The sequence below is a fragment of the Melanerpes formicivorus genome, unplaced genomic scaffold, assembly GCF_026170545.1.
Source record: "Melanerpes formicivorus ecotype bairdi unplaced genomic scaffold, bMelFor1.0.p_v2 SCAF_18, whole genome shotgun sequence".
Classification (NCBI taxonomy): domain Eukaryota; kingdom Metazoa; phylum Chordata; class Aves; order Piciformes; family Picidae; genus Melanerpes; species Melanerpes formicivorus.
Genome location: NW_027142370.1, coordinates 678,266 through 704,512, shown reverse-complemented (window position 1 = coordinate 704,512; position 26,247 = coordinate 678,266). Strand labels below are relative to the sequence as shown.

The 26,247-nt window shown below is 41.9% G+C and overlaps 1 protein-coding gene across 6 annotated transcripts; it reads left to right on the top strand.

The window, feature by feature from the left end:
- Positions 1-1,684: 1,684 nt before the first annotated feature.
- Positions 1,685-25,942, top strand: FAM184B (family with sequence similarity 184 member B). Of its 6 annotated transcripts, XM_068149249.1 has the most exons (13): positions 1,924-2,007; positions 5,859-6,005; positions 7,418-8,182; positions 10,015-10,056; positions 13,430-13,540; positions 16,353-16,565; positions 17,438-17,591; positions 17,888-18,000; positions 18,384-18,568; positions 22,705-22,822; positions 22,998-23,102; positions 23,748-23,947; positions 25,192-25,942. In XM_068149249.1, the coding sequence occupies exons 3-13, from the start codon at positions 7,463-7,465 to the stop codon at positions 25,283-25,285; spliced, it is 2,055 nt and encodes a 684-aa protein (XP_068005350.1). In that variant the 5' UTR covers positions 1,924-2,007; positions 5,859-6,005; positions 7,418-7,462; the 3' UTR covers positions 25,286-25,942. The 6 variants fall into 6 exon arrangements, with proteins under 6 accessions (XP_068005347.1, XP_068005348.1, XP_068005351.1 ...); XM_068149246.1 differs by lacking the exon at positions 5,859-6,005 and having other exon boundaries at positions 1,685-2,007; XM_068149247.1 differs by lacking the exons at positions 5,859-6,005; positions 10,015-10,056 and having other exon boundaries at positions 1,685-2,007.
- Positions 25,943-26,247: the final 305 nt, after the last annotated feature.

The following is a 26,247-nucleotide window of genomic DNA, read 5'->3' as shown; positions in this document are numbered from 1 at the left end:
GCAGGCATCAGATTCTGTGTGCACAAGTACAGCAGTAACACAGAACCTACTGCTAACTTTCATCTAGAAGTTAAACTTCAGTGTGCATGGAGGTCTTACCAGATACCAAACAACTGACAGTGGCATGTCCTTCTGCCCTAGCCATAGAAGTTTCAGTGACAGGCAGCAGCATCTTGGGCATGAATACTAGTGAAGGAATGACCTGTGCTTAGCCGTTCCCGACTGCAAGGCTCTCTTACCTTTACTCATTAATGTTCTGTCTGGACTGAACTTTGCTTTCCTGCTTAGAATTTCCCAGCAACTGTGACCGTCTTCATTTTCCTTCATGGCTTTTATACTGCATTTTTTCAGTCCATTTCCTCTCCTGGAGTGAAGAGTCTTTGCCCCTGTGGAGTCCCTCCTTTTCTCCCAGCAGTTCTCTTACATCTTCCCACTCTTTTTCCCCACTGCCTGCAGGCATTCTTCTTCTGCTCTGATGTTTTCCCTCTTGGAGTTTTTATTCTTAAGAGCACTTTTATCTCTTTTTGTGCTCACTGAGGCTTTCCCTTTTTCCTTTTGCCCTGGATAATCCCCCCTTCCCTATTCTGACAGTCCTGAGGAAGCTCTTTTTCAAACCCTTCTAGCAAAGTGGAAGCTTCCTTCCAGGGAAAGAAGGCATTGCCAGGAAGTGAGTTGGGAAAGCTGCCTTACCTGTGTGGAGCAAGGGGGAAGAAGCAGCCTCATGTCACCTCTGGCAGGCAGCAAGCCAGTGCGAGCTGAGAGGAGGCACTGGGCTTTCTCGATGGGGTATTCTGTGCTGGCTGTAGTGACACATCACAGGGGTGTTGAGCAGCTCTGTCCTACCTGTTCTTTCTCCCTTTTCCTCTTTCCCACCTCTCTGACTTCACCCTGCTTTGCCACCTTCTCCTTCCTTTTCTAGACTTGTTGAAACATATCCACTAACCATTTTCTTATTGCATAGCACTTTACTGAGGGACTCCTCTCTAAAGATCCCATTATCTTCATAGATTGCCTTTTTGGTGTCCTTTTCCTGTCCTTTTTCTAGTTTGTTGGGTTTTTTCCCCACAAACCACATACAAGCCTGATTTTTTCTGAAGAGAGGAACAGCTCACACATGAAAGGAAAGCAAGCAAAGAAACAAAGCCTGTAAGCTGTCGGGTTTCTTCTGGCTTCTTCCCAATGCCTTCAGTGTGACTGAGGGCCGCTGGCCAGTGTCTCTGGGTAAGGCAGGCAGCCCGGGTCCTGGACACGGCTCCGGACTCAGCTGTGCTCAAGTGTGCCTCTTGGCTGGAAGAACTGCTCCATTGCTTCAGCACAGCAGCAGAAATGGAACAAGGTTTGCATCACTTCTTTATTGGTCCATCTGGACTTGGAGAGGATTGCCAGACTAGGAGAGCTTATGAAAGGTGCCAGTGCCATCTTCTCTGGGCACCTCAGCAATCCTCTGGCAGTCCAAGAAGGCAGCATGATTTAATCTGCTGATGATCTTTCTTAACAGATCCCCAGCAGCATCTGTGCTGCTGCCTGTGTGGCTGGCTCAGCGTCTCCTGCGGGGAATTTGTAGCATCCAGCCACTGGCATCTTTCCTGGCGGAAGCTCAACCATTTGAAGAGCAGGGGAGGGAAAAAAATCCCGTCAAGATGCTTGCACATGCTGCTCTCTGCTTCTTCGCCTGGGTGTTGTGCTGAAGGACTGGGACAGCTGCACAGACGGGCGAGCGGCAGCGGCTGCAGCTTGCCCTGTTTGGGGCTTAAGTTCCTCCAGCACCAAGGAGGCTTGGGGGCGTGTAAGGCGGCGGGGGAGGCCAGCAGCAGGGACGGGACCGCAGCACCCGGAGCGCACGCAGGCAGGCTTGATTGAAAGTCAAGCCTAATGGCCTCTGGCATAAACAAGATGCATCAGCCCGGGACTTGCAGTGGATCTAAAGCCGCTCGCAGCAGCTGGGCAGAGGAATGCAGTCATGAAATGCACGTGAAAATGTGCAAGAAGATCGCCCAGCTGACGAAGGTAAGTCTCTCTGGGGCAGCCTTCCCAGGGGCTGGGGCTGCCCCGGCCCACGGCCGTGGGGCTGGCTCGCAGCTGCCTCCTCTGATGGGAGGGGAGGGCAGCCGGTCCCCTCTTCAAGGCGGGTGCTGAAAACCCTGGTGTGCATGAACTCCCCCTGGAGCAGTTCCCCGCCGGTGCTACAGAGCAGCCTTCGCGGGTTGCCTGTGGGGCGGACGGCCGCCGTCTGGAATTTAACCGCTCTAATTACCGTGCAACAATAGCGAGCAGAGCCCGGGCCCTGCGAGGGGGTAGGGTTTGTCTGTGTGCTGCTCGCAGGGGCTGCCGGTATCCGCCTTTTTCTTCCTGAAGTAGGAGGATGGCAATTCATTTACGTTTCACAGAGTGTTGCAAAGCTGCAGCCGAACTGTGGCACTACAATTACATGCGGTCTTCTACTTGGTTGTTGCTCGTGCAAGAGCAGCGGCACTTCCAGTGGCATTCGCGAAAGACAGGAGTCGGGGAAGAGGCAGGACTAAATCACGCAGTATATTGCCGTGAAACTTTCAGTCAACACTGAGCGACGCTACAAAATATTTTGAACGTTTTCTACACCATGTCAGGAAATAAGAGAAAATCTCTAGGAGGTGGCAGTTATTTTGTAAGCAGATTTTATGCTGCACCTTTGGCAGTGGGAGGAAAACAAAACAAAACAACCACAAAGCAAACAAACAGAAACATTTCGTAGCTTTTACATGCTCTGCAACCTCACTGCAGCTGGTAAAGAAATGAATGAAGAAACACTGGCAGTGACAAAACTGCTTGAAAATACAGGTCAGGCAGTAGGAAATCATCCAGATGTTCGAGTTAGAATGGCTTAGTAGTTGCAGTGGCATTCTCATCTAATGGTGACTGTATGTGATCATGTGTCTCATGCACAAACTTATACACAAGTGCTCCCAGTCTTTACAGATACACTTGCTGTGCCATGCCAGTACTTAGTTCACTGGTGCTTTGCTCCTGTGTTTCTGTAACAGCATCTGTACCCCGTGTGATCCTTCTGCTCAGGAATGCACTCATCACTCTTCAAGATACATTCTCATTCTGAAGTGGTTAAAACAGAACTATCCACACACACATCACACTTCTGTAGTATTTTGAACACAGATAGTTTTGAGCAATGAAGGCTGAATGAATTCTTGGAGAGAGGCACTTTTTTATTGATAGCATTGCTGATACTGTATCCATAGAGAAATGTAGATGAAAAGTGACTGTAAATTAGATGCCCCACGTGAGTCCCTTGTTTTCTGTCTGGTGCTCACTATCTTTGCTCAGCTTTGCACACTAGTTAAATTAATCTCTAAGTATCACCTAACCCACAGTATTACCTTTCCTAATAGAAAGCAATAGGTAGGTCTCTATTAATTGACAGCTTATACTTTACAGTTACAGGAGCTGAGGAATCACCAGCTTATTCCTTCTGGATGATCCTTTTTTCAACAGCAGTGTGGAGCATGTTGAGGCCTGTGCAAAGAGGCACTTGTTCAGAATTTTCAGCTCAAGCCAAATTAATTTTCTGTAGAGATTTCTGTGCCTTCCTTTCTGTATGAAGTGATTCTTTGACAGGTTTCTAACAACTAAATTTTGAGAAAAAAACCCTCTCATCCCTGTCTGAAAACTGTTATACTACTTTATAAAAGCTTGGGTTGGGGAAGAAAGCTCTGCTATTGTAGCAGCAAAAGCTGTGTGTGTGTAAATCGCCCATGTACCAAGGCAAAGTTTTACTGCAGTGGGGTTTTTCAGATGCTTTTGCTGAACTTGTACTGTTAAAATATAGGTGGGATGATTTCTTTACTTTTGATAGAACTCTGGATACTTTCCAGTCATCTGAAATAAACATGATTTACATCTGAAGTTTAAAAAAGCACTTCTGAAAAGCAAATAACTCTGTTGTGCAGTGTGGCTTTTAAGGAGCAGTTTTCTCTGTGGTAGAACTGCACTTACAGAGGCCGTGTGGCAAAACTGGGATTTTAACCCAAGGGTTCCCTTCCTGGACGGCCTAATGCAGCACTAGTAGCAAATGTCTGAGAAGCAAAATCTGAAACCACATTGGCTGAAAAACAACAAAATGGAAAATTTATCATCACCTTTGGCCAAGAAGTTTGGAGAGCTGCCTTTCGACTCACTGATCCCTTGCTTGAATTACAGCTGGGACAAAATGCCTCTTAACTTCAAAGCATCTGCAGTGTTTTCCCATTTCTAACCTAGCATGCAATACTGTGCTGTCTGTTACACAGCTGCAACTTCCTGTCCTGGTGGTGTTAGATTTTCATTGATGGGGAGATAATCTAATTACTCATCCATTCTGTGTTGTGCCTGGAGAAATGAGTACAGAATGTTTCAATTACGTGTAGGGAATAGAATAGAATAGAATAGAATAGAAGAGAGCAGAGCTTAACTGACGTTGTTGCTTTGTTACACAGTCAGTAGTGACTACCTCTTCCTCTCAAAGGCAAAGAAAGGATGTCCGAAGCTGTCAACCACAGCAGGAGGGGTGGTTAAGTTTCCCTAGGAGTACATTTTAGTCCACACTGGGAGTTTGAGAGCCCTGTTGCAAGCAGCACAGTTGAAATGGCAGTGTTTCTGGTCGAGCAGGTTGTTAGTCAAAAATCAACCAACGTGGCAAGGATTTTGTGTATGTGTGTGGGATACTGTGAGTCTGAAAGGAAGAGAGTGCCAATGCAGGGAAAAGATAATTACTGGTAAAACACGATTAGGAACCCCTCCTTCAGGGAAAACAGATGTAAAAGGGGAGCAAGTGTGTTCTTCTTTTAGAAGAAGCAGTGTAGGCAGACATTCCTTAATGACTCTTTGTGGAGCAGTTGAAAATGTTACACATGCTGGCTGCTTATCACCACCAGTCAGCAGGAGGTTTATTGCCCCTCAGCTCAGTCAGCAGGGTAGAAAATATGAAAATGATTTAATATGCTTCAGCTTAAAATCAGCCAGATAAGAAAAACCCACTTGCATTAGTTATTTAAGGGAGGATGGCTAAGTTTTGCACAGAATTATATGGCATGTATGCTCACATTCAGTTCTGTTAGCTTCACTCTGGGGGTGGAAATTTACAGAAGAATTAGCAAGTGGCCTGGCCGGTGTGTGAGGGCATGGACTCCAGTGTCTTGCAGCAGGGCTGCATGTTAGATCTTTGAACCTTTCCTGGCCTTTACAAAGTGGCTGATGAGTGTTAGGAATGAGCTATGATGAAACTGTAATGGCTTTCTCTGGAAGCACCTGTCAGCTGAGCAGCAGTAACAGAGCACTCCTGTTGCCTCCTTGTGTTTCTGGTTGACATGTGTTGCTTTTGTCGCATAGTTTAAGATGAGTTTATTGACCTCATTTACTATGGTCTGTTAACTGCTCTGTAACCAATGCTTGCAGTGGCTCAGCTGATGTACAGTTAGTTGTTATGCTACCAGAGCTCTCCTGTGTGCTCCAGGCTTTTTGATCTCAGTTCTCTAGAGGCTGTATTCAGTATTCTGCAGAAATGAAGCAAAGTGGAGCAGCATAAAAACTAGGATCATGCTTTTGGAGCAACACTATTTTTCCTTTAGGCAAGGAATATAAAAACTGGCTTCCATGTAGGCAAAGAGAAAGAATCTTTTCATTATGCTGCTTACATTGTGTACTAGCAAGAGTAGCAAAGTCAGCTGTCAATATCCTCATGCACTTTGCTTGATGATGTATTGGCTTTCATGATTTTTATGTACAAGTTTCTATCAAGGCTTCAAAGCTAGCATTATTTTTGCCTGCCAACTGACAGAAAAGTGCAGACTAAGATTTCTCTAACTGTCACCGCCATGTTTTCTTTACAGGACTAAAAGGGAACTCCTGGATCATTAAATCCATGTACAATGTCATAGAATTGTGTTGATCAGCTGGTCAAAAGCAGTATTAAAGCCACTATTTCTCTTAGGATGTAACTCAGAATGGCTGGAAATAGTCACTGAAATGTGTTCAAGGTATGAGAATGACATTTAGGTACTGGGATTACCTTCTTACCATACAAATTTGTCACTGGCTATAGCAAGTTTGCAGTAAATCTGACAGCCTTAGTAACTGACAGCCCAAAGCTACTTTGTAATGGAAACTGTACACTACCTTCCTTTTCCAAGGAGCCCTAGTTAATGTTTATGTACAAGATATTGTGCATTGCAGGCTGTAGGTAATACAATATCTGGTGATCCATTAACTGCACAAAAGAAAATTGCCTGGTCATATTCTTTTTCATGTTCTGTCCTTTCTTCATAGGCAATGCACAAAAGCTCCCTTTTCAGTGACACTATAACTGTACCTTCCCCTGACATTTCTTTTATCCAGTCTGTAGATAGCAATATTTTACAACAGAGGAAATGATGCTCAAATTAGGAGTCAGTGCAAACTCATCTTAAAACATCCTCACTTAAATAGTCTACAGCTGCATGTGCAGTCTTAGGAGGTGTCAAGCATATGGCTAATATGCATCTGCTGAATGTTTTGCTCAAATGGGAATGTGAGCAGTGACTGTATTCACTCTGGATCCACTGGGTTAAGCTTACATGAGTACATGAATGTAGTGTTATGATGTATATGATTATGTGGACCATTAACTGCATAATATGTTGATTCTGGCTCCCACAGTTCTGCTTGGAAAGGGTAGGGAGAAACCAAATGAAAAATATCTTTCAAAAGGCACAGTAGATTGCCAGTAGATTGTCTCTGATGCTGCCCAGAGAGAGGAATACGGCCTGCCTCTAGTGCATTTGTGTAAGGGATTCTCCCTGCCTCCAGTCATCTGTGCAAGTTTTCCAGAGACCATCAAAGTATTGTAGAACTTAATAGTCATGCCTGGATTTTTCTTCAACAGCTTTTTTCATACACTTCTGGAATCCGTGTGACCTTTTACTGCTGCAGACTCCTGTGACAGGACATCTGTATTTGGTTGACTATAACATGCTACACTGTTTGCTGTTTATTTTAACCTGCCACCTCCTAGCTGTTTTGTAGTGTTCTATTTGTTATTCCTACATTTCTCTTCAGTAGTGGTGGGAGCACAATGAAGAATTTTGAATTGAAAATGTATTCCCTCTAATCTTCAAACTTGAGTTCTGAAAACAGATTCTTCAGTATCTTAACCTTCTTAAGAGATTAACTTTTTAGAGAGCTGCTGCTCTGTGCTTTATGAAATTTAAGCCACTCACACATGCCTTTCACTCCCTACCGAATATAGCTACTGTATTCCTATGCCAGATACCTCATTTAAGAGACTGGTTATATGAAAGGAATCTGGGACCATGTGCTGGAAGGAAAAATACTGAAAACCCCTTGATAAATTGAATTAATTACTGCCATTTACCAGATACTTTAATTTTCTATGATTTTTCATGTTCCATAGGTGATATATGCCCTGAACACCAAGAATGATGAACAGGAGGCCAGCATGAAGGCTCTGAGAGAGGCTCATGAAGAAGAAATTCAGCACATTCTTGCTGAGACAAGGGAAACGATTCTCCAGTGCAAAAGCAAAGCTGAAGAAGAACAGCAGCTGAGAAAGCATATTCAGGCCCTTGAAATTGAAGTAGAACAACACAAGAGACTAAAGGAAGAAGCCTTGATAGAGTTAACACTGTGGAAGAGGCAGGTGGAAGAGAGGGAGTGGAGAACAGAAGCCAAACAGGCACAGAGATGTCTTTCTACAGACACTGTAGATGCCAATGCAGACTTTAAAAACAAGCTTCTGCATTTAAATCAGGAGTCTGATGGACTGCTAAATGAACACAAAGCATCAAGGAGAGCAAATTTAGATAAAAAAGTTATTTTAGATGAAAACCACAGTGTGGAAGGACAAGCTCTAATAAATGAGATGGAAAACACAAAGACTGCGAACCACAGAGCAACTGAAACATATACTTGGAAACCGAGCAAACTACAGGCCACATACGAGAGAGAAGGAGAGGGTTTGGGAAATGCTGTGCAGCAGTCTTTGATAGAAACAAAGGAGAATTGTCAGCAAAGAGAAATGGAGCAAAGGAAGAGCTCAGAGGCTGAGGAAGGGTTTTTGCTACAGCAGGTAAAGAAGCTGGAGGCAGACTTAGAGGAGAAAAGCCAGAAGATAAGTGAGAGGAAGAAGCATTCTCAAAAGCTTAAGGAGAGAATACAGGTTAAGTATGAGACTGTGATCCTTATCCCTGGCTATAAAAGTGCATATTATTGATCCTTCAAAATTGATGGGAGGAAGGGCCTTTTGAATATAGTATTGAATTAAATGCTTTGGAGGCACTGAAGCAGTTATAGAGGCTTAAATGAGAAATAGGAGGGATACAGTGCTATGTGTTTTAAAGAGAGTTAAGATGATTAGTAACTTATTAGAAGAACTCTTTGAACATTAGACTTTGTCTTCCCTGAAGGAGGAGTGAGGTAAAATTTGTTGACTGAACAGAGCTTTACCTTTACTGCCCAGAAGGCACCAAGCAGGCCCCAGTACTAGCATGAGTATTTAGAGAGTACATATGGATATGAATAGGTATGACAAGAGACTTGAGCTAGCAGGTTAGGAATCAAGTGATGTGTCTTGTGTGACTCTAGCAACAGTGACACTTGTACCAAGTGACATTTAATGAAGTGCCCTTTACACTTAGGAAGTTTCATGTGCCAAGCAATGAGGCTTTCACCCTCAGCTCTCACCTCACACTTTGCCTGTCAGCTCTGGCTGGTGTCTATCTTACACATCTGCAGCACATCTGTGCAGCAACTCTGTGCTTAATTGCTGCTCAGCAGTCACTTCCTTCTGACACTACTGGTCCTTCCCACCACGTACACTCACCTGCCAGACCTGTCCCCAGCTCTATGGCAGCAATCTTGCATATTGTATAAGAAAACATATTGAAGGTCCAGACTTGGAATGCTTCAGAATCACAACAATTGTTCCTGGTAGGAAAGATTTATCTCCTTTGGAGCTGGAGGACCTCAGAATCATCTGGAGGGCAGGGTCACTTTGGTCAACTGTGTTCCTCCAAGACAGCTCTGACTCTTCACCATTTGCCCTCACATCTTGCCTCTCAGTATCATTTTGCTGCTGGTGCAGAGTTCTGGGCCTCTTTGAGGATATTCTTTGATAGAGTTAAGCCTTCAATAGTCACTGCCTTTTTGTTTCACAAGGTCAGAGGGTGAATTGAACACATCTTTCCCAACATTAGATGCCATTCTCAGTGTGCAGATCTGGAGCAGAACAAGCTCTGTCTTCTACAGAAAATTGAAGAGTATATAATGAATGTCAGAAATGGAGATAAGCCAATTTTAAGGCTGAGTCAGGGAAAACTGGAGTATATGTTTCAATAAGGAAGAGTGTTCTGGCTCTGCAGAAGTTCAAAGTGAGGGGAAAAGAAAGATCCTGATTTCTTGTGTGTTCTTGAAGTAGCATTCAGGAGAAACTATGAATGGAGACATGAATATTCATGCACATGTTTCATTGTTCTGTCTTACTGTGTAAGAAATGTAGTGTTTTAGAAGCAGATAATGCAAACCATGATAGGAACTGGAAATAAGAAAGTGGTGCCACTAGCAATTTAATTTCTAAATTCAGTACCAGCTGGGTAAAACTGAAATCGTTTCTGCAAGATGTGCTCAAAGCCTATGGAATGCCTCTGCTTTACATACCGCTGGAGTACGTTGCCCTCAATATTTAAGGAGGTAGCCTCAGACTAGGATAAATCTGAAAGAAGGAGAACAGGTAGACACAATATTAGTTTCTGTTTCCTGCCAATTTAAATAAAAAGGTGGCGTTTGTTTCCTCCCTGAATTGGCTGTTTCTGATTCCACCATGAAATACTAAGTTGTTTTCCCAAATTCTGTGGACAATGGCAGACTGGGAAGCAAACATTGATCAATAATGCCTCTGGTCATTAGTAAATACTGTCAAGAAGAGTTATTATAAGGCTTGATAGATGAAAGGACTGCTGTCTAAGCCAGATGGATTTTCTGTTTTCTCCTCAGTGTACGCCAGGAGGTTTGAGAGCTTTAGAGGAAAGGCATCAGGTTAGTGCACATTTATTATTGTTTCTGTGGAGGAGAGAACACGAAGGATGACAAGTCATCAAGTGTGGTCTGTTCAGCCTCGTTCTGGAGGAATTCTGGCATATGCTGAGCTAAAGGGAACAAGATTACCTTTATGTTTTCAGCTACAGAGAGCATTAAATACAAGTTAGTTTTAACCCATGAGGTTTTACTCAGCATTCTCACAGGAACAGACGGCAATTTTGCCTGAGTGAGTGTTGCAGTATTATCTTAGACATCTGGAAACTAAGGCTAGAACCTCCAGAAATAGAACATTGAATGCAGTTCAGACTTTGCCTTTAGCATGGACTGACAGAAAAGTTTGGAGGAGCTGATTTTTCTGCATTTAGGAATCTGTATTACAGCTTTTGTTGCAAACTGATGTACTTCAGCAGCTGGGGGAAAAAGCCCAACAACCAGTCAAACAACATATTCATTAACTTTTAGCACAAATTGTCATGAAATTAACAGAAATAAATCCTGTTCCAAGGTTAGGATAATCTCAGACACCTTGTAGATGATAACTTCTTATGAGTGTTCACTTTACAGTGATGCCTACTACATCTGAAGGAATGGCTCTACATTACAACTGTTTTGGCAACAGAGGCAGTTTAAGGGTATGGAAGAGTAAAAAATGCATTTAAGCCATCTCTGTAGGTGAAAGATTTACATCATGGAACTACACCAAGGGAGAAAAATGCCATTTATTTCAGATGACAAAAAAAGAGCATATAGAATCAATGTAGAAGTAATGTCATGCATATTTTAGCATTTGGAAGTGTAGCTTTAAGGATCACAACAAGAAATTCTGGGATCAAAAGACAGAGTGAAAAAAGTAGAGGAAGATCTAAGTGTAGTCAAAGGCAGAAATGCACTTCAAGAGAAGAAAGTCCTGCAAAAAGCAGGTAAGATGCTCAGTGATGTTGTTCTGAAGTACTTCTCATGTTAGTATTCACTCACATTGGAAATTCTGCAAATTATTAATGCTATTGAAATGTAAATTTGGGTACCAAAGAAGCTGTAGAAAGTGTGGTGAACTCCCAAAACAAAGCAGTTGGAGTAGATGAACAGAAACATCAAATAACACAGCTGCAGCAAATGACTGCTGCCAAATGGAGTCAGAGCAAGAGTGGCTCTGAAGACTTCAAGAACCTAACCAGGTGGTTTGCTCTCAAATATTCAAAGGCATGGCATGCTAAGAATACTGAAATCAATGTAATTCTTCTTTCAAGATTAATGGCTTTTGGGTTATTCTACAGCAGTCAGTCCTTTAAGGTTCCCAGATTTCTGACTCACCCATTGGAACACCAGCTCGTGTTCCTATACCTGAAGTACATGAATCGCTGCAGTGCTGGCAAAAGCACTACTAACATCCTGAGCTGTACCTGGACAGAGTGTCCCATTTCTTCTGTAACCAAAACCTTAAAGAGAACAAGGTCCAAGGCAGACTTTCTCTGTTGAGGTCAGGTTGGAATACTGTTGGGTTTTGTTTTGTATATAGAAACCAGTTCTGAAAAGCTGTGTGGACCTAATGCAAGGAATAAACTCAATACAGTGAGGAGTGTTTGTATCCTGAGAGTTCCCTCTGTATAATGTCTCCCCTTAAACAACTGTCCAAGCTGGAATCTTTCCTGCATTGTTTAGTTCTCCTAAAATATTGTTATGGTAGCACTCTGCTGCAAGACTACTGCAACCCTAGAATCCTGCCCTGGTTTTATCATAACACAGAGCTGGTGTGTTTTGTAGGCTGTGCAAACTGTGGCTCTTTAAAGAGAGGGGATGAATAAAAGCCACAGAGAATGTCCTTTGTAAAGTGAGCATCAGTCCCATAAGAAAAAGATTTGTCTGAAGGAATAGCTGTTAAAAGAGCTAGGAGATCTTGTAATGAAGCACACAAAGGAAACCAAGACAGTCTAAAACTTCATGGAAGCTCAAAGAAAAAATTACAGAAGGAATTCTATTTATAGACTCTCCAATTCATCTGGTTTTAATCTTATTCGTCACAGTGGTGCCATTTGAATTATCCTCACTGGAGGCACTTTGAATTAACATAAAATGCAAGGATTTCTCTTGCTAGGCCTTACTGAAAAAAAAAAAAAAAGAAGAAGAAAAAAACCCAGAAGAGTGAGGCTGCTGTCTTGCTGTGAAAAGCTCCCCCGGCAGGAAGGTGAACTTACCCTTGCTGTGAGAAATTACCTTGTAGCAACACTTACCCTTGCGTGCTTTGCACCGGACGGCTGGAGTGATTAATCTAGGGTCCCTCCTGAAGAAAAATGTGATGTAGGTGTCTTCCAATTTCTGACTTAAATTTCTATAGATTGCTGCTGTGAAATACTCAGATACATTTAATCAAAATTTTGCATTGTTTAGGCAGAGGATCAAATTCTGCAGAGCGTTGGTAAATGGCCTCAGAGCGCAGGTTTCACCAACGAAATGATGAGTGGTTACAAACACACACATACCTGTGTCTTACTTCACTTCAATCTGAAACAAAGCTCATCTTTTCATGGATGCAGACAGGTTCCCTGAGCAATACCTTTTCTCAGTGTGCTTTAGGTGGCTGAGCTGTAATTTTTGCTGTCAGTATGCATTAGCAGAGATTTGCTTTAGAGGTTTTCCAAAGCATGGCACTTTCATGAGAACTGTGGGTGGCTGTATCCTTTGGCTACCATTGCAATCTGCAGTGTTTCTGTGCAGTGGGAATCTAAATGTGAACTGAAATCTATTCCAATAGAAAACCTTGAAACATATGTTTTAAGCATATACTTTAATGCACAGTGAAGCTTACAACTCAGTGCCTGCCCAAGTGGTTTGCCAAATTACAGCACAAATTAAGGATAGTTCAATTAAGGAGGAATTCAGTTTTTGTCTCCTGATGTACCACTGTGTTATCTCAGACATCTTCTAGACAGGAAAGAAAAGAAATCATTAGAGCAGTTTGTAGACCTGGACAATCAGACTGCTGATCCAGTGTTCTTTAGGCCCTTCTTGGTGTTGAGAATGTAATGCTACCCATCTCCCTCAGCTTTAACATTGCTGCACCTTTCCAAGGCCAGCATCTACCTGAGAGTGAGCAAATCATTTGCTGACAAGCTGGGAAGTTACAGAAAGCATGCAGCTCCTATTGCTGTTCAGTAAGCTCCACAGGGCCTGCTAGATTTTTGGAGAGTAGGAATAATGTTAAGTGCTTCTCAGAGGAATTCATTCCTGCCTATGAAACTACTGAAGTTGGTACATTTATGCTATCTGATTTCTCAAAAAGGAACCTGTGGGAGTAGATTATTTTGCTGTATGCTCTGTTCCACCTATCACATGCCTTTTTATATATTAATTTGATTTGTTTTTTCAACTTCAGGAGCTCCAGACACAGCTAGAGGAATTTAAAAGAAAATCTGAGTGTGAACTAAAGCAACTAGTGAAAGAGAAGGAAATCCTAACTGGGAAACTTCAAAACTCTTCTCTTGAGGTAAACTGTGCATGAATGTAACCCAGGTAATAATAGGGCTCTTTGTTTTTCCTCTTACTTGAGACATTCTTGGTTAGATTGAAATCATATTTGCTGCCATTCAAGAAAAATGCAAGTGTTCAAGCATATACTGCTTACATTCCTCCTGTAAAACACATTGGTGCGTTCTGGTATCCTACTTTGAGTCTGACATGCTATTCCTTGCCCAGTCCAAGAAACACAGAATTTATCTGTACTTTTTAAAGTTCTGGCTAAATCCTGGGTTTGCCTGGATGATCTCTAGAGGTCCCTTTCAACCTCTGACATTCTGTGATGTTTGTATGCTACCGTTCTCTACATCTCCTCTGAGAGAACTTCAAGTCAGGCCAGCCTGTGCTGACCTACCCAGAGTGACTTCCATGCACCGAATGCAAAATGAGTTCTCAGAGTTCAGTCATCTTCATTCTGTTCTGAATTCCCTCAAATGTCCACGTTCCCACAGTAGGCCATCAAATTACTTCTTGTGAAGTCACAGATTCAGGGCAGAAAAATATTTTGGACTGTAACAGTGCTCCCTAAAGAGAGGAAGGGCTCTGCTGAAGAGAAATTTTGCTTTTTTGATTTACTCTACAAGTTACTTTCTGAATCAATTGCTTGGCAGTATTGCCAGGGAAGTGAAGAAGCACAATACTTTCCTTCTATAACTATATGAATGTTCACAGCCAAGAAGCCACAATTTACTGTACAACATGATGTGTCACTGAGGGCATGATGCCCATCTGGGAGCCTTTGCTTATGCCTCAGAGGTTAGGCAATGTGCTGTTACTAATCCAGTTCTAACCTGGGTACAATTCCAGTCTAAAAATAGCTTCCTTGGCTGCAGAAGGCAGATTTTGGTTGGGCTGACATAGCTAGAACACTATGCAGAGTAGACAGAATCATAGTAATTTCATCTCTCTGGGGATGCACTTCAAAGAGGTGGAATTTCTGTATCACTGGGACCTGATTGGTCCTGTGGAAGGAAGGATTCCGTGAGTAGAATGCTAATTCATTAGGAGCCATCCAGTTCCTTGCTTTTTGCACTACAGGATCTCTTTATCATGTTTTAAAGCTGCTATTCTGGAATGAGAAAGCACATAAAATGGAGGCACAGGCATCACCTTGTCATGATGCATCCTTGAGGGATGCTAGCACAGCCAAAAGCTTGATGGAGATCTTGTAGGTAGCTCCAAAGAGGAGCAGTAGAGATGTGCCTGTCCTTCCAGTCAGGAATTGCCAGAAGTTTAGGAAGGCACTTCCCTGTGAACTTAATTGAATTAACTGTCAAATAAGCCTAAAGACAATAGCAAACTATAACTTCACTATTTTGTTGTTACTTCTTACTCCATGCTACCATTTTGAGGTAATAACATCACAGTATGAGTAAAGCCCTTACATGCCTTAACTCCATGAACAAATGCTCCATTGGGATGACTCTTCTGTACTACATCAAAGGCAGTTTTAAGTCTTTTCTATAAATTCTTCCTCTAGCAATGCACTGAGAAACTCAGATCTTTCTTCTTAAAAGATAGAGAAAGTCAAACTATTCTCTCTGATTCCAACATAAGATCTTGCCTTTGAGCCTTCACACTTCTCATGTACAATGAATGAAAGAAGGGCAGAGCAGGCAGACTCGAGATAGCCTTCAGTTATTCATAGCGCTTGCAAGCACAGTGCATTAAAGTAATCCAAGCAGAAGTCAAACAGGAAAGCCAAGCGTGATGGCTTGCAAGGCCTTATACCTGCCCAGTATTTTTGCCCAGGGGCTATGAAAGTCTGAGAGGTACTTCTGCAGAAGAATTAAGCCATCCTTCCCAGATGCAACTAATACCTATCTACAGTATAAGGTCCAGGCGACAGCATTTTTCTAGGCTCCCACCGTCTGCCAGTAAAGAAAAATGATCAACTATTACTAAAGGATGACAGGTAAGCTTTGAGATGTTCCAGAAGTCTTTCAAGTCTCGTTCTTTTCTAACCATAATTACTGTCCTTCTCCTGGGAAGGATGGCTTAATTCTTCTTCTGAAGTACCTCTCAGACTTTTGTAGCCCATGGGCAGACCATGGTGGACCACTGTGCAATTCTGGTGGATAAAAGTGACTGAATAATGATCTTAGAGGCACAGTTTTTTTCAAGTGCTGCCAATAATTGTCTATGAAGAGAGTCTGGAAGGTTACTATGTTGTGGCCACAGCTGAAGTTTACATACACCTCTTTTCATCTTCACTACCTAATGAGTATTTAATCTGCAAAGGAAATATTCCAAGTGACATTTTCCCTATGTTCACTTTTTCTGTTACAAAACATGCTGCCTATTCTTCTGGCACATCTGTTTTGCTCACTGGCTTACTTTCAGGAAGCCCAGGAAAAAATATGCGTTCATGAATGTAGTAATGCTGCTGCATTTTACATCAGTCGGTGCAGGTGACTGTACAGCACGAAGTGCTTCACATCAGAGGTTACATTTAAAAGGAACTGCCGAGCCTGAAAACTTCAGTATTTCCTTTCTTTGTATAGGAAAACATTTGCTTGAGTGGAAAAAAAAAGTGAAACAAAAGACTTGATTCACAAAAGGAATGAGATGAGATTTGAGAATAAAGAACGTGAGAAAAATCCTTGCTGCAGTATTTGCAGAAAGTGTATGCAAGAGGGATGCCATTCTTCTGGCATGAGGCAAGCATCTTGCTGTTTGTCATAGAGCAACACAAGTTCATCAAATGTACTCAAATTCATGTAATTCCTCTGCATTGTGAATGCAGCCATTAATCCTATCCTGCTGGCTTACTTTTCTGGAAGGTGGATCAGCTGAAGCAAATGTTAGAGCAACAAGCAAATCATTTCAAGGAGTCACTAAAGAAACATAATCTACAGTCCAACACAGAAAAAGAGAAGCTCTTGCAGGATCTTCAAAACACCATTAAAGAAAACCAGAATGTCAAACTGCAGCTGGAGGCATCACATCAAAAAGTCTTAAAAATGCTGGAGAAAAGCAAAAATCAGGAGCTGAAGGTCAGTTTACTGCATACTAGTGTAAAAAATGTACTTGTGGGATAAACCATATTAGCTAGGGATAAGTAATGAAGCTCAGTTTTCTCTTTTTATTGTAATGGTAGGTTGCTGCTCTTCCACACAAAGAATTATTCTGTGATTTTGACACCTCACCATCTTTAGGTTGCTTTATTTTTTTAACTTTTGAATGTAGAACCACAGAAATAGTTAAAAAAAATACAGCCTACCCTGTACAATTAGGCTATGCTGAATGCAAGCTCCTCTAGCTGGGCTCCTGCTTCAGAAATAAAAGGGAATTCCTTTGTATTCTGAACAGGACTTGGGTTTATTCTCTTTCATCCATTATCAATTTATACACAGATATCTTATAATAAGTATAATAGATATGTTTAGTGATGTGTGTTGCCTTAGACACCTTCAAGAAATCAAATCTCTAAGTGGATACCAACACTTTAAGGCTTCAGGTGAATTTATTGCAGTGACAAAATTTCAATGCAATATATTGAGGCTCTAAAGAATGTTGCTGTCTGAGACAAAAATGGAGTATCTACATGTGACTGTGACATGGGGCTGAGGTGGCCTCGTTGCTATCACACACCTTATGGAAAACTGGCTTGTAAAGCATGTGTAGTAAAACCACCCTAAGTAGACTTTAATATCTTGGTTATGTATTTAGAGTAACATCCCAGCTTTAACAAAACCAAGCTGAAGGCAGTCAACTGGTAAAAAATAAACTGAGGATAGGAGTTTGCTTTCACAGCCACTGCAGAGCTCAAAGTTCTACAATGAAAGACAAGATTCATCCTGACATTACTTGTAAAACAAAGTGATGCAGAGGCTCCAACTACTCTGTGTGGGCCTTTTTCTTACAGGAGACAGAAGAACGTTTGAAGAAGGAATTTCATGAGACTTTCAAGATCCAGCAGCAGTCTCATAGGCTGGAAATACAAACCTTGGAAGAGAAAGCAAAGAAAGAATTACATGATGAACTCGAGCAGATACAGAAGCAGCAAACCCTGGTGCTAGGTATGATGTCTCATGTCATGCACAGCTCCTACTGCTTGCTTATATGCTGAGGAGCATTAACTTCCCTCCCATTCATCTTCTTTTCCATCTTCTGGGAAATGATGTTCTCTGAATCAGAATTGCAGCTCTGTGTCTTACTATTACACTGCTGAGATACTTCTGCAGTAACTGGAGGTCATTGGATTTAATGAGGAAGGAGTTGAGCAACAAAGCAAAACGTCATGTGTTAATGTTTTTCATCTTCATTGTCTGTGTCTGACTGGCTTCTGACTGCCTTAACCCTTGTCTGTTACTAGGGTCTCTGAGATTGGAGCTCTCTGAGCAACAGACATCATGCACTAATCTCAAGAAACAAATAGAGGAACTCCAAATGGAGCTGAGGAGTGTGAGGACACTGAAGAAGCAACAGGCAAGAATCCAGTTCCTATTTCCTGTTGTATTCTGAGAAAGCATTAGCATCAAATTTCTTTCTTCCAGAAATGGAATGGGTTTCCTAGCCTGATGTCCCACTTCAAAATGTTAGCTTTGTTTATCAGCTTTTCCCTATAGGCAGGCTTTCCCCCTGCCATGTAAAGATCAGAATCTACAACAGAAGTAACCAAATGAATGTTACAGTACAACCAATTGTATGGGCCTATAAAACATGCTCAGGAAATTCTGATCACAGACTTTATCTTGCACATGTAATTTAAAATTCAGTCAGCAAACATCTAATGCACACAGTTCCAGTGAGGGTTTCATGTTGAATAATAATAAGAGCCTGTGAATAACTAAATTTGACCTTTCTCTTAGGAAGGAAGTAGCCAGAACCAGATCAGATCTCTTCAAGATGAACTGGAAAAATGTCAGAGTGAAATTTCCGAACTCAAGAAAGAAAACTTGCTTCTGAAGGAAACAATGGAGCTACTCAGTGCTGAGTTGGAGTCACAGAAGCAAGAAACTGCACAACTTCAGGATAGGGAGAGACAGCACAGAAGGTTTGCCTTAAATTCACTCTTCACAGTGCTCTCCAGAGTCAATAATAATGCCAGCATCAGAGGTGTTCTAAATGTGCTGAGTGTCAGCAACTTTCTAACGTACTAACCGTGGAGGTTAGGGGATTGCAAAAGCAGTGGTTCATTCCACATTTCTTGCCAGCCATAACAGAAGCAGTTGAACCAGCTGTTCATTAGATGCCAGAGAAATGTGGCCAGTGCAGCCCCACAGGAGTGATCTGAGAGAAGGCACCGGAAGCTATAAACAGATCTCAAGCTCACGTAAGAGCTGTAAGTCTGAGAAATGCCAGATTGTTACAGGAGCTCTTTGCAGCTGGAACCTGTGGGCTGTTAACTCTAAAGGGGACACTTGAGAGTGCCATATGCACTCTGTGAGACTGCTTTGGCTGTAACAGCCAGTTTTGCACTGGGGCAGTAAGGGCAGTGGGAGCAGATACTGATGAAAGCTTGGCGCTGTAATATGATGTCAGGGCACAGAAAGGGCAAACTGACTTGCAGTCTTGGCTGACTGCAGAAGGCAGACTGCATCCTCTTAGCACAGCCTCAGGCTTGGAGTGTGTGTTGCACTGCAGTAACATCAACCTCATTTGTGTACAGAAAAAGCACAGGACTTACCTTTTACATGGGAGACAAGGCTGAGGTTCGCTGTCCAGTGCATTTGTATGGCTGTTGAATTCCTTGGGATTTCTGGATGATGACACACATTCTCTTTGCAAATAGATTGAGGAATCTGGTGCATGAGTAGCTTTCAATTCATTTCTGCAGTGGTGTAGACAGTGTGCCTCTAACTACTCAAGCTGTCTGTATGAAAGGATTTCTGAAGAGCATACCCTAGAAGGAGTCTTTAAAACTGTGTCCTATATAGTCTGGAGAAAAGCACTCAAGAGCTAGAATGTCTCAGCAGACTGTCAGAGTGGCCAGAGTAGTTCTGTTTCTCTCTACCAGACAGCAGCTATTTAAAGAATGAGAAAGAAACTTTTTTTTTTTTCCCCCTTTGCATTCTTTGGAGAGTTATTTGAAAGTGACTTTCATTTCAAGCTTTTGAAGTGAGATCAACACAAAAAACTGCAAACCAGAGAGTTTCATCAATGCCCTCCAGCTACCTTGAAGGAATTTGGAGCTTCTGCTCATGAAGAGAATTATTCACATGTCAGTGATGAGGTCTAAAAGGCCTCAAACACTAAAGCTCCTGGGCTGGAGGATAGTCTTTACAGGGGTTAGATGGTGTAGCTCTACTACAGTGAGCATTTGAGAAGGAAGCATTAATGGAAATTACGTAAGGAGAGAGCGTTCAAATCACAGAGGTGGAACCAAAGAGCTCAGGTGGTCCTAGGCCCCTGATCCATGCTGCTCTGAAATTAGCCCATGGAAGGTCTGGAATATTAACTTGCAGCTCCTGATTTCTTTTTGCAGGACCAATAATTTGGATAGGGGAATAATTAAATTAGTAAGTACACATAATTAGCAGCTTTTAAACTATTACTTTAACAGTGGTGACCTTGTCTTACGCTATATAGTTGTTTCAGATCTGACAGCTGACAGTGGCTTTTTATTTGCATGGGGGTAATTTCTATAACCAGTTATTTAAAATTATTATTATTACTGTGGCCAAGTAAGTGAGAGCAGTAATCTGCCTGAAGTAATCATTTCCATTTCTATTCTTTGGAACTGTGTAGAATGCAGCTCCAGTACAGAAACCTCTTACAAGGACTAGGTTTTTAATGGGGAGAGAGGGTAAAGTCCCCAAATGGCCATTCTGAAGTAAAGCTTTTATTAAGCCCCTGAAGATTCATTTCAAGGATTTGACTCCCATTTTCACTCTTCCACTTCTTTTTTTATGCTGAGTGTCAAACTTTCCACGGGCCTTTTGCCCTTTCCTGAAGCATTTCAGAAAGGGGCTTAGAAATACACTGAAAAAGAAAGAAAACATAATAAATTTAATATCCTTGGTGAGAATTGCAGTTGTTGGTATCCTGGGTTTGACATCTCTAGTTTAATCTGTAAACAACAGAGCATAGGCTCTGCACTGAGTTAATGAAAAAGTTTCCCCAAGGCTTGACAAAATGTTGGCAAACAAAAGGCAGCAAGCTAAGAATCATTCTTCAATAGATGTCTGTTGGTTTGGGGTTGCTATCAGAAAGTAATGTTATGGATAGGCACTTTTCAGTTTTCAGCTGAGGGTGTTAAGCAGTGTCTCTTAAATGAATTGTCTGTTTGAAGACACATTTTGTAGTTAGACATTGTTCTGTTTCCTACCTTCACTTTACAAAACCCTTTTTTTTTCAGATAATGGTAGGCATTATTGGAAGTTTCTGGTGCCATGATGTGACAAATACAGCACCAGAGTTAAAATGTTAAAATCCCAGAGGTTTCAAAATAATTTTGTTTAGTACAGATTAGTTCCTATGACTTTATTGTCCTGTTTGACTATTAAGATTGACAAACTTAACCATAGACAGAACATAAATAGCATTATTGTATAGACTAGACTCTCTGTTTCCTGAAGGCTGAAGATCTCCAAAGAATTCTCCTCTTCAGTGTTCTGCTTCAGACTGCAACTGAAGTTGCAAAGTCCAATCAGTAGGCAGAAGCCCGGAGCTGTGCCCACTTAACTGCTTTCCTAGTCAATAAAAGACCTCAAACCTGCATGCTTTGAGCAGTGATAATACACTAGTATTGAAACTTGAGGATTCAGGCATGTTTTAATACCAATGAAAGGCTACTGGTAGAAGCCCTCAATATCAAGTGCAAAACAGAACTGGACACACTGAACCAAGAGCACCAGAAAGAAATGGAAAATCTGTTACCTGATTTCAGCAGCACTTGGGCACACCTGCAAGCAAAGAGTTTCTCCTTAGGAACTGAGTAAGTCATTTCAATAAGCTCTAGCTCCTACTGACAGTGAATGCTGTTTGAAATGATTATTCTTAAGATGGCAGAAGATTATAAGCACTGAAATGTTCATGTGTAGGTATTTCTTGTGCAAATACAAAAAGACCCAGACATGCTGTAATTGACCCTAACTAACATTTAATGCCAAACACTATACATACAGCTTTACAGTGCTGAATTAAAACCTGCACCTAGCATGTGGCACTCTTATGAAGTGTAAAATCACCTTTGTCACAGATGATATCACAGGCCTTCATCCATGAGCTTGTACTTCATTTTTTTCAGCAGAGCAGTATCTCTGAGGTTAAATTCTTGCTCATTCTCACTCCCTTGAAAATTTCCCAGGCCAGCCCCCACTAACGCATGCAGCCCCCTGTGGAATTAAGTAGCTCTGTGGTGCTCCAGACTGTACAGGAGAGGCCACTCAGAAATAGCCCATGATTGTGTATGCCTCTTGTCCTTTGGTCTGATCCCAGCTGTGAGGCACTGGTCCAAAAGAGAGACCAATTTGCATGTAAGCAAGTCTCAGACCATTCAGATGTAAAGATGCATCTTTTTAGCTAAACTCTGGGCTACAGTAAATTGAATATAAGACTGGCAGGAGGGTCTCTCAGAAATGTTTACAACACACACAAAACCCCCCCAAACAGCCAAGAAAGGCTGTTTGTATTCGCTAATGCTCAGTATGGAGGTGAACTTCATAGCACACAATTTCTCCAGGAGCAAAATTTATTGCCTTCATAGGCCAATCAAATGTTTGTTTTCACACCACCTCTCAGGTGTAAGTTCTCATTTGAATCTTTTTCCCTGAGTGAAGCATTTAAAGAGCTGAACTCACACTACAGGTTTTGACTTAGTTCACTAAAGCAGCAAGCCTTGCTTTTCATGAAAGTTACAGGAACTGAGTATTTCTGAGGCCTCTATGAGATGTGGCTGGAATTACCCTGTGGATTCTAAACATAGTTGGTCAGAAAAAAGAACAAACAGATTTTACACTGGACATGTGTTGTGGGTTAACCCTTTTGGCAATTTATTGTGGGATTCCACAACATTTTATACTTACATGTAACCCATCTGCAGCTGCCTGTTTTTATAGTGCTGTTCTGTCAGAAAGGCTTGACTGTGTTCCTGGGTCTAGGCTTGGAGTTTAGGGTAGAATACAACCCAGGCAGCTCTTGAATCTGGTCTGAAGAAGTTTTCTGCAGTCTGTATTTTCTTTGGCACAGACTTAAAGAATTAGAAGAAAAGTCAAGAAAGTGGGAGTCCAGATCAGAAGATACACAGTGTATAAGCTGCCTGCAGGACAAGTTCAATGAGAGAGAAGAGATTAGCAAGCAACTGGTGGTAAGATTTATTTTTATGTCTAGGTATTTCACAGTCTGCTGAAAGGCTTTATTCAGTGCCTCACACACAGTTCAGATGGATTCTTTCTGTTCTACCATACTTTGACAAATACATGTTTCCATACCAACTTCCAACAAACAGCTGTTTTCCTACACATAGCTTGCTTTCCCCTCAGGAAGGAAGAAAGTTCCAGCATTCACTTTTAGCCAACACTGAGTCTTACAGGAATCGATCATTTTCCTTCAACCCTAACGCAGGATGCTTGACTCCTTCCATGAAGGTAAGGTGAGCAATGCAATTAACACTGCAAGTTGTGATGTCTTAGTACTATTTGAATCAATAAAGGTCCTGTGAATTTTTTTGTCGTAGTGTTATTCAGTAGAATTCTTTCCAGTAAGCCAGGTGCTGAGTATAACATAAGTACAGCAGAAGCATATATATGCATGTAGGTAGAGGTGTTTAAGCAAATATTAACCACTAGAACTCCAAAGATGTCAGCCTTCCACTGGGATAAGCACAGCCATTGCCTGCAGAGTTGGGAGCTGCTATTTGGGATATTGCATGCATCAAGGGAAATTGTGAATTGTGTCCAGGCTGTTCAGGATTTGCCCTTAGTCATTCCAGCCTCTCTGTATGATACTGGCTATAGGTAGTGATGAAAAGAAGGGAGCTGAAGTTGGTGGCAAGGACCTGAGTTCTGCAAAGTTATCAGCTGTGATGTGTCTTAAAACCTCAAGGTCAAATAATCAAGTTGTTTTTGTTATTAATCCATGGATCCTCACAGCCTACCCTGAGAGTTTATTAAATGCCTATATGGAAACTCCATATTTGGGTGCTCCTCACAAGGTATCTGGGAATGAGTTACTGTGTTGTGATGCATTTAAAAGATGTGTGTAATGATGTTTTCTCTTTCAATAAAAACCAGAAGAAACCGGCTGAGGTGCCCAGTCGTGTTGTCAGTGTTCCAAATTTAGCTTCCTACACAAAGAGCTTTTGGAGCTGTGACTTGAGATCAAAAAGAAGTGCTCCTCAAATAACAAAATCTACAAGCTTAGACCAGAGTCCTGGCTGCCTCAGGGTGGGCTCTCCATCCGCACAGCCCTCAGACAGCAGCGCTGCCTCAAGGTATTGGGTCGTTTTGCAGGGACTTGTGTGATAAATGAATTGGTATTCAGAACCTTGTAGGCAATTCAGACACATTTGTAACTAAAGAGTGATGTAAAGCTCCTGTCATGTAGTGAACTCCACGTATTCAATTCTCTGCAGATACACACAGACTTGCCCTGCAGGGGTAGCTTTTAATCACTGCCCAGCAGACTACGTGCTTGCAGCCTCTGGTACCAAACAGAACTTCCAAGGATTTAAGTAAACATGTAGTTAATGGTGAACATGGCCTTTTAGAACTTTGGGCACACATCAGTGATTCTGTAAGGATGTGTTCTTCTTGTCACTTTTGTTTCCTCACCTGGCAGGTGTAGGTGATGTCTTTTTTTTTGAGGGGACAGTTGAATGAACCTAGACTACTCATCTGGCAAGCACTTTAGATGCTGATGCTTGCAGGTTTTTTCTGAAGCAGCTTTAAACACATGCAGTTACCATGATACCAGAAGCCTATTCTCTCATCTCCTAGTGAAGAGTATTTATTCCCTGAACTGTGTGCTAGAGAGTTCTTTCCTTGAAGGCAGATGGTGCGAACCGCTGCCAAAGTCGATAACCCGGGACACAGGCTTGGATCCAGTCTGGCATTTCCTACATCTTCAAGATAAAAACATTCCCTGTCAGGCCAGATGACTGCCAAAGCAAATCAGATTTGTATGCAGGGAGCCCGAGAGTAGTTGGGCTGCTGCTTAGTCACGTAAATCAGAGAGTCCTAAGTACAGTCATGTTTGCTACTATGAGTTTACTGAAATTGATGGTAAAAAAGCGTCCTAAATGCTGCAAAGTCAGGGTTGATTATAAAATCCACTTAATATTCAGTTAAACCTTTCCATTCCAAATGAAACTTTTACCCAACATCTTTAATGCATGAATTTCATTTCACGTTTTTAAGAGTGAATTGCAGCTGCTATGTTCTGAGTTTCAAGACTTCATATTCTTGAAGCCTCCTTTATGTTTTGAGATGTCAGGAGCTAAGTGCAAACATTTCTCCACAGCTGTTCAGCTCTCCTTCACACTTTGTGTTGCTATTGGTGCTGTTGGCCCAGTTACCTGGCCGGCAGAAAGCCCACTAGACATTGTAGCTGGCACCTTTGGGGCTCACCCGGTTCACGTGAGCACAGACTCATTCACAGGATAATGAGCAAAGTCTGACATATTGATGAGATTGGAAGTAAGTAAATGATGCTAATAAAGCTTTTGTGTTTGCACAGGACACATGGCAACGAACCCCCACAAACCAAAGGTGGCCAGACAGAAGACCCTCAGCAGCATCAAGAATGGTTTACTAAGTATTTCTCATTTTAAAGCAACTATTTCCATACTTTTCAGAATTACTAGAAAAGCTGTTCCTGTTTTCTTTTAGGGAGCAACAATCCCATCTATGATTTAGAGGGAAAAAGAGGTGGAATCCCCATGTAAACAATTAGGAATGGCTGCACTTTCTTACACCTGCTAACTGCGGGGTTACAGGCATAGATTTCAGAAAATGCTCTTTTTTTAACCACCTCTGTAAAAAATGAAGAAGAAAGCAAAATCCTGGATACTGCTATGTGAAAAGAGTTTTTAATGAAGAGACTGTAACACTCCACAATTACCCTAACATACAATTTGGTCTCCAGTACATCCTGTCAATCTGGCTGTAGCTGAAGAAAGATCTTACCTTTGCAGATGGTTTCTGTAGGTTTATGCATTTGCTTCATCGGCGTTTAAAACAGTATCTGCATTTAATAATGTTATTTAAGAGTTTCTGACAGGTTTTTGTTAAGCTGATTTTAAGATGTACAGCATGTGGCACAGCTCCAAGAATGTTTATAGCAGGCTGATTTAGAAGTATTCTGGGTTGCTTAATAAACGGTTTTGTATAGTCAGCATTGCCATAATGTTCCTGTTCCACTTCAGTACATGCATCAGCTTGGTAAATCAGGATCATATGTAAGTATGAACATTAAAACTTGCTTGTAAATTACCCATTTCTGTTCTGCCAACAAGTGCTATGTTATGCTGAAGTGTGAGTCAGACTGATAGGCTCAGGCCCAGGTGATGGGACCTGCATGCTTGTACATTTTACCTCAGCATTGTTCTCACGCTCACCCTGTTGCAAGCATGTAACTACACCTGCCAGGTCACGCTACCTAAGCAGTACTGTGAGGAAAGGCACCACTGATCCTTCACCAAATGCAGAAGGCAGGGGACTATGCAACCAGCAGCCTGATGTCTCAGGATAGTTCTCCTCATGACCTTTAAATCCTGTGATTTGAGTCCCCATT

Excerpts from the sequence above, each read along its gene's own strand:
- FAM184B (XM_068149246.1), top strand. The coding sequence starts at position 1,873 with ATGGCCTCTGGCATAAACAAGATGCATCAGCCCGGGACTTGCAGTGGA. Across the intron at positions 10,057-13,429 it reads CTTTAGAGGAAAGGCATCAG|GAGCTCCAGACACAGCTAGA; the intron begins GTTAGTGCACAT and ends TTTCAACTTCAG. Across the intron at positions 23,103-23,747 it reads GCTTGACTCCTTCCATGAAG|AAGAAACCGGCTGAGGTGCC; the intron begins GTAAGGTGAGCA and ends AATAAAAACCAG.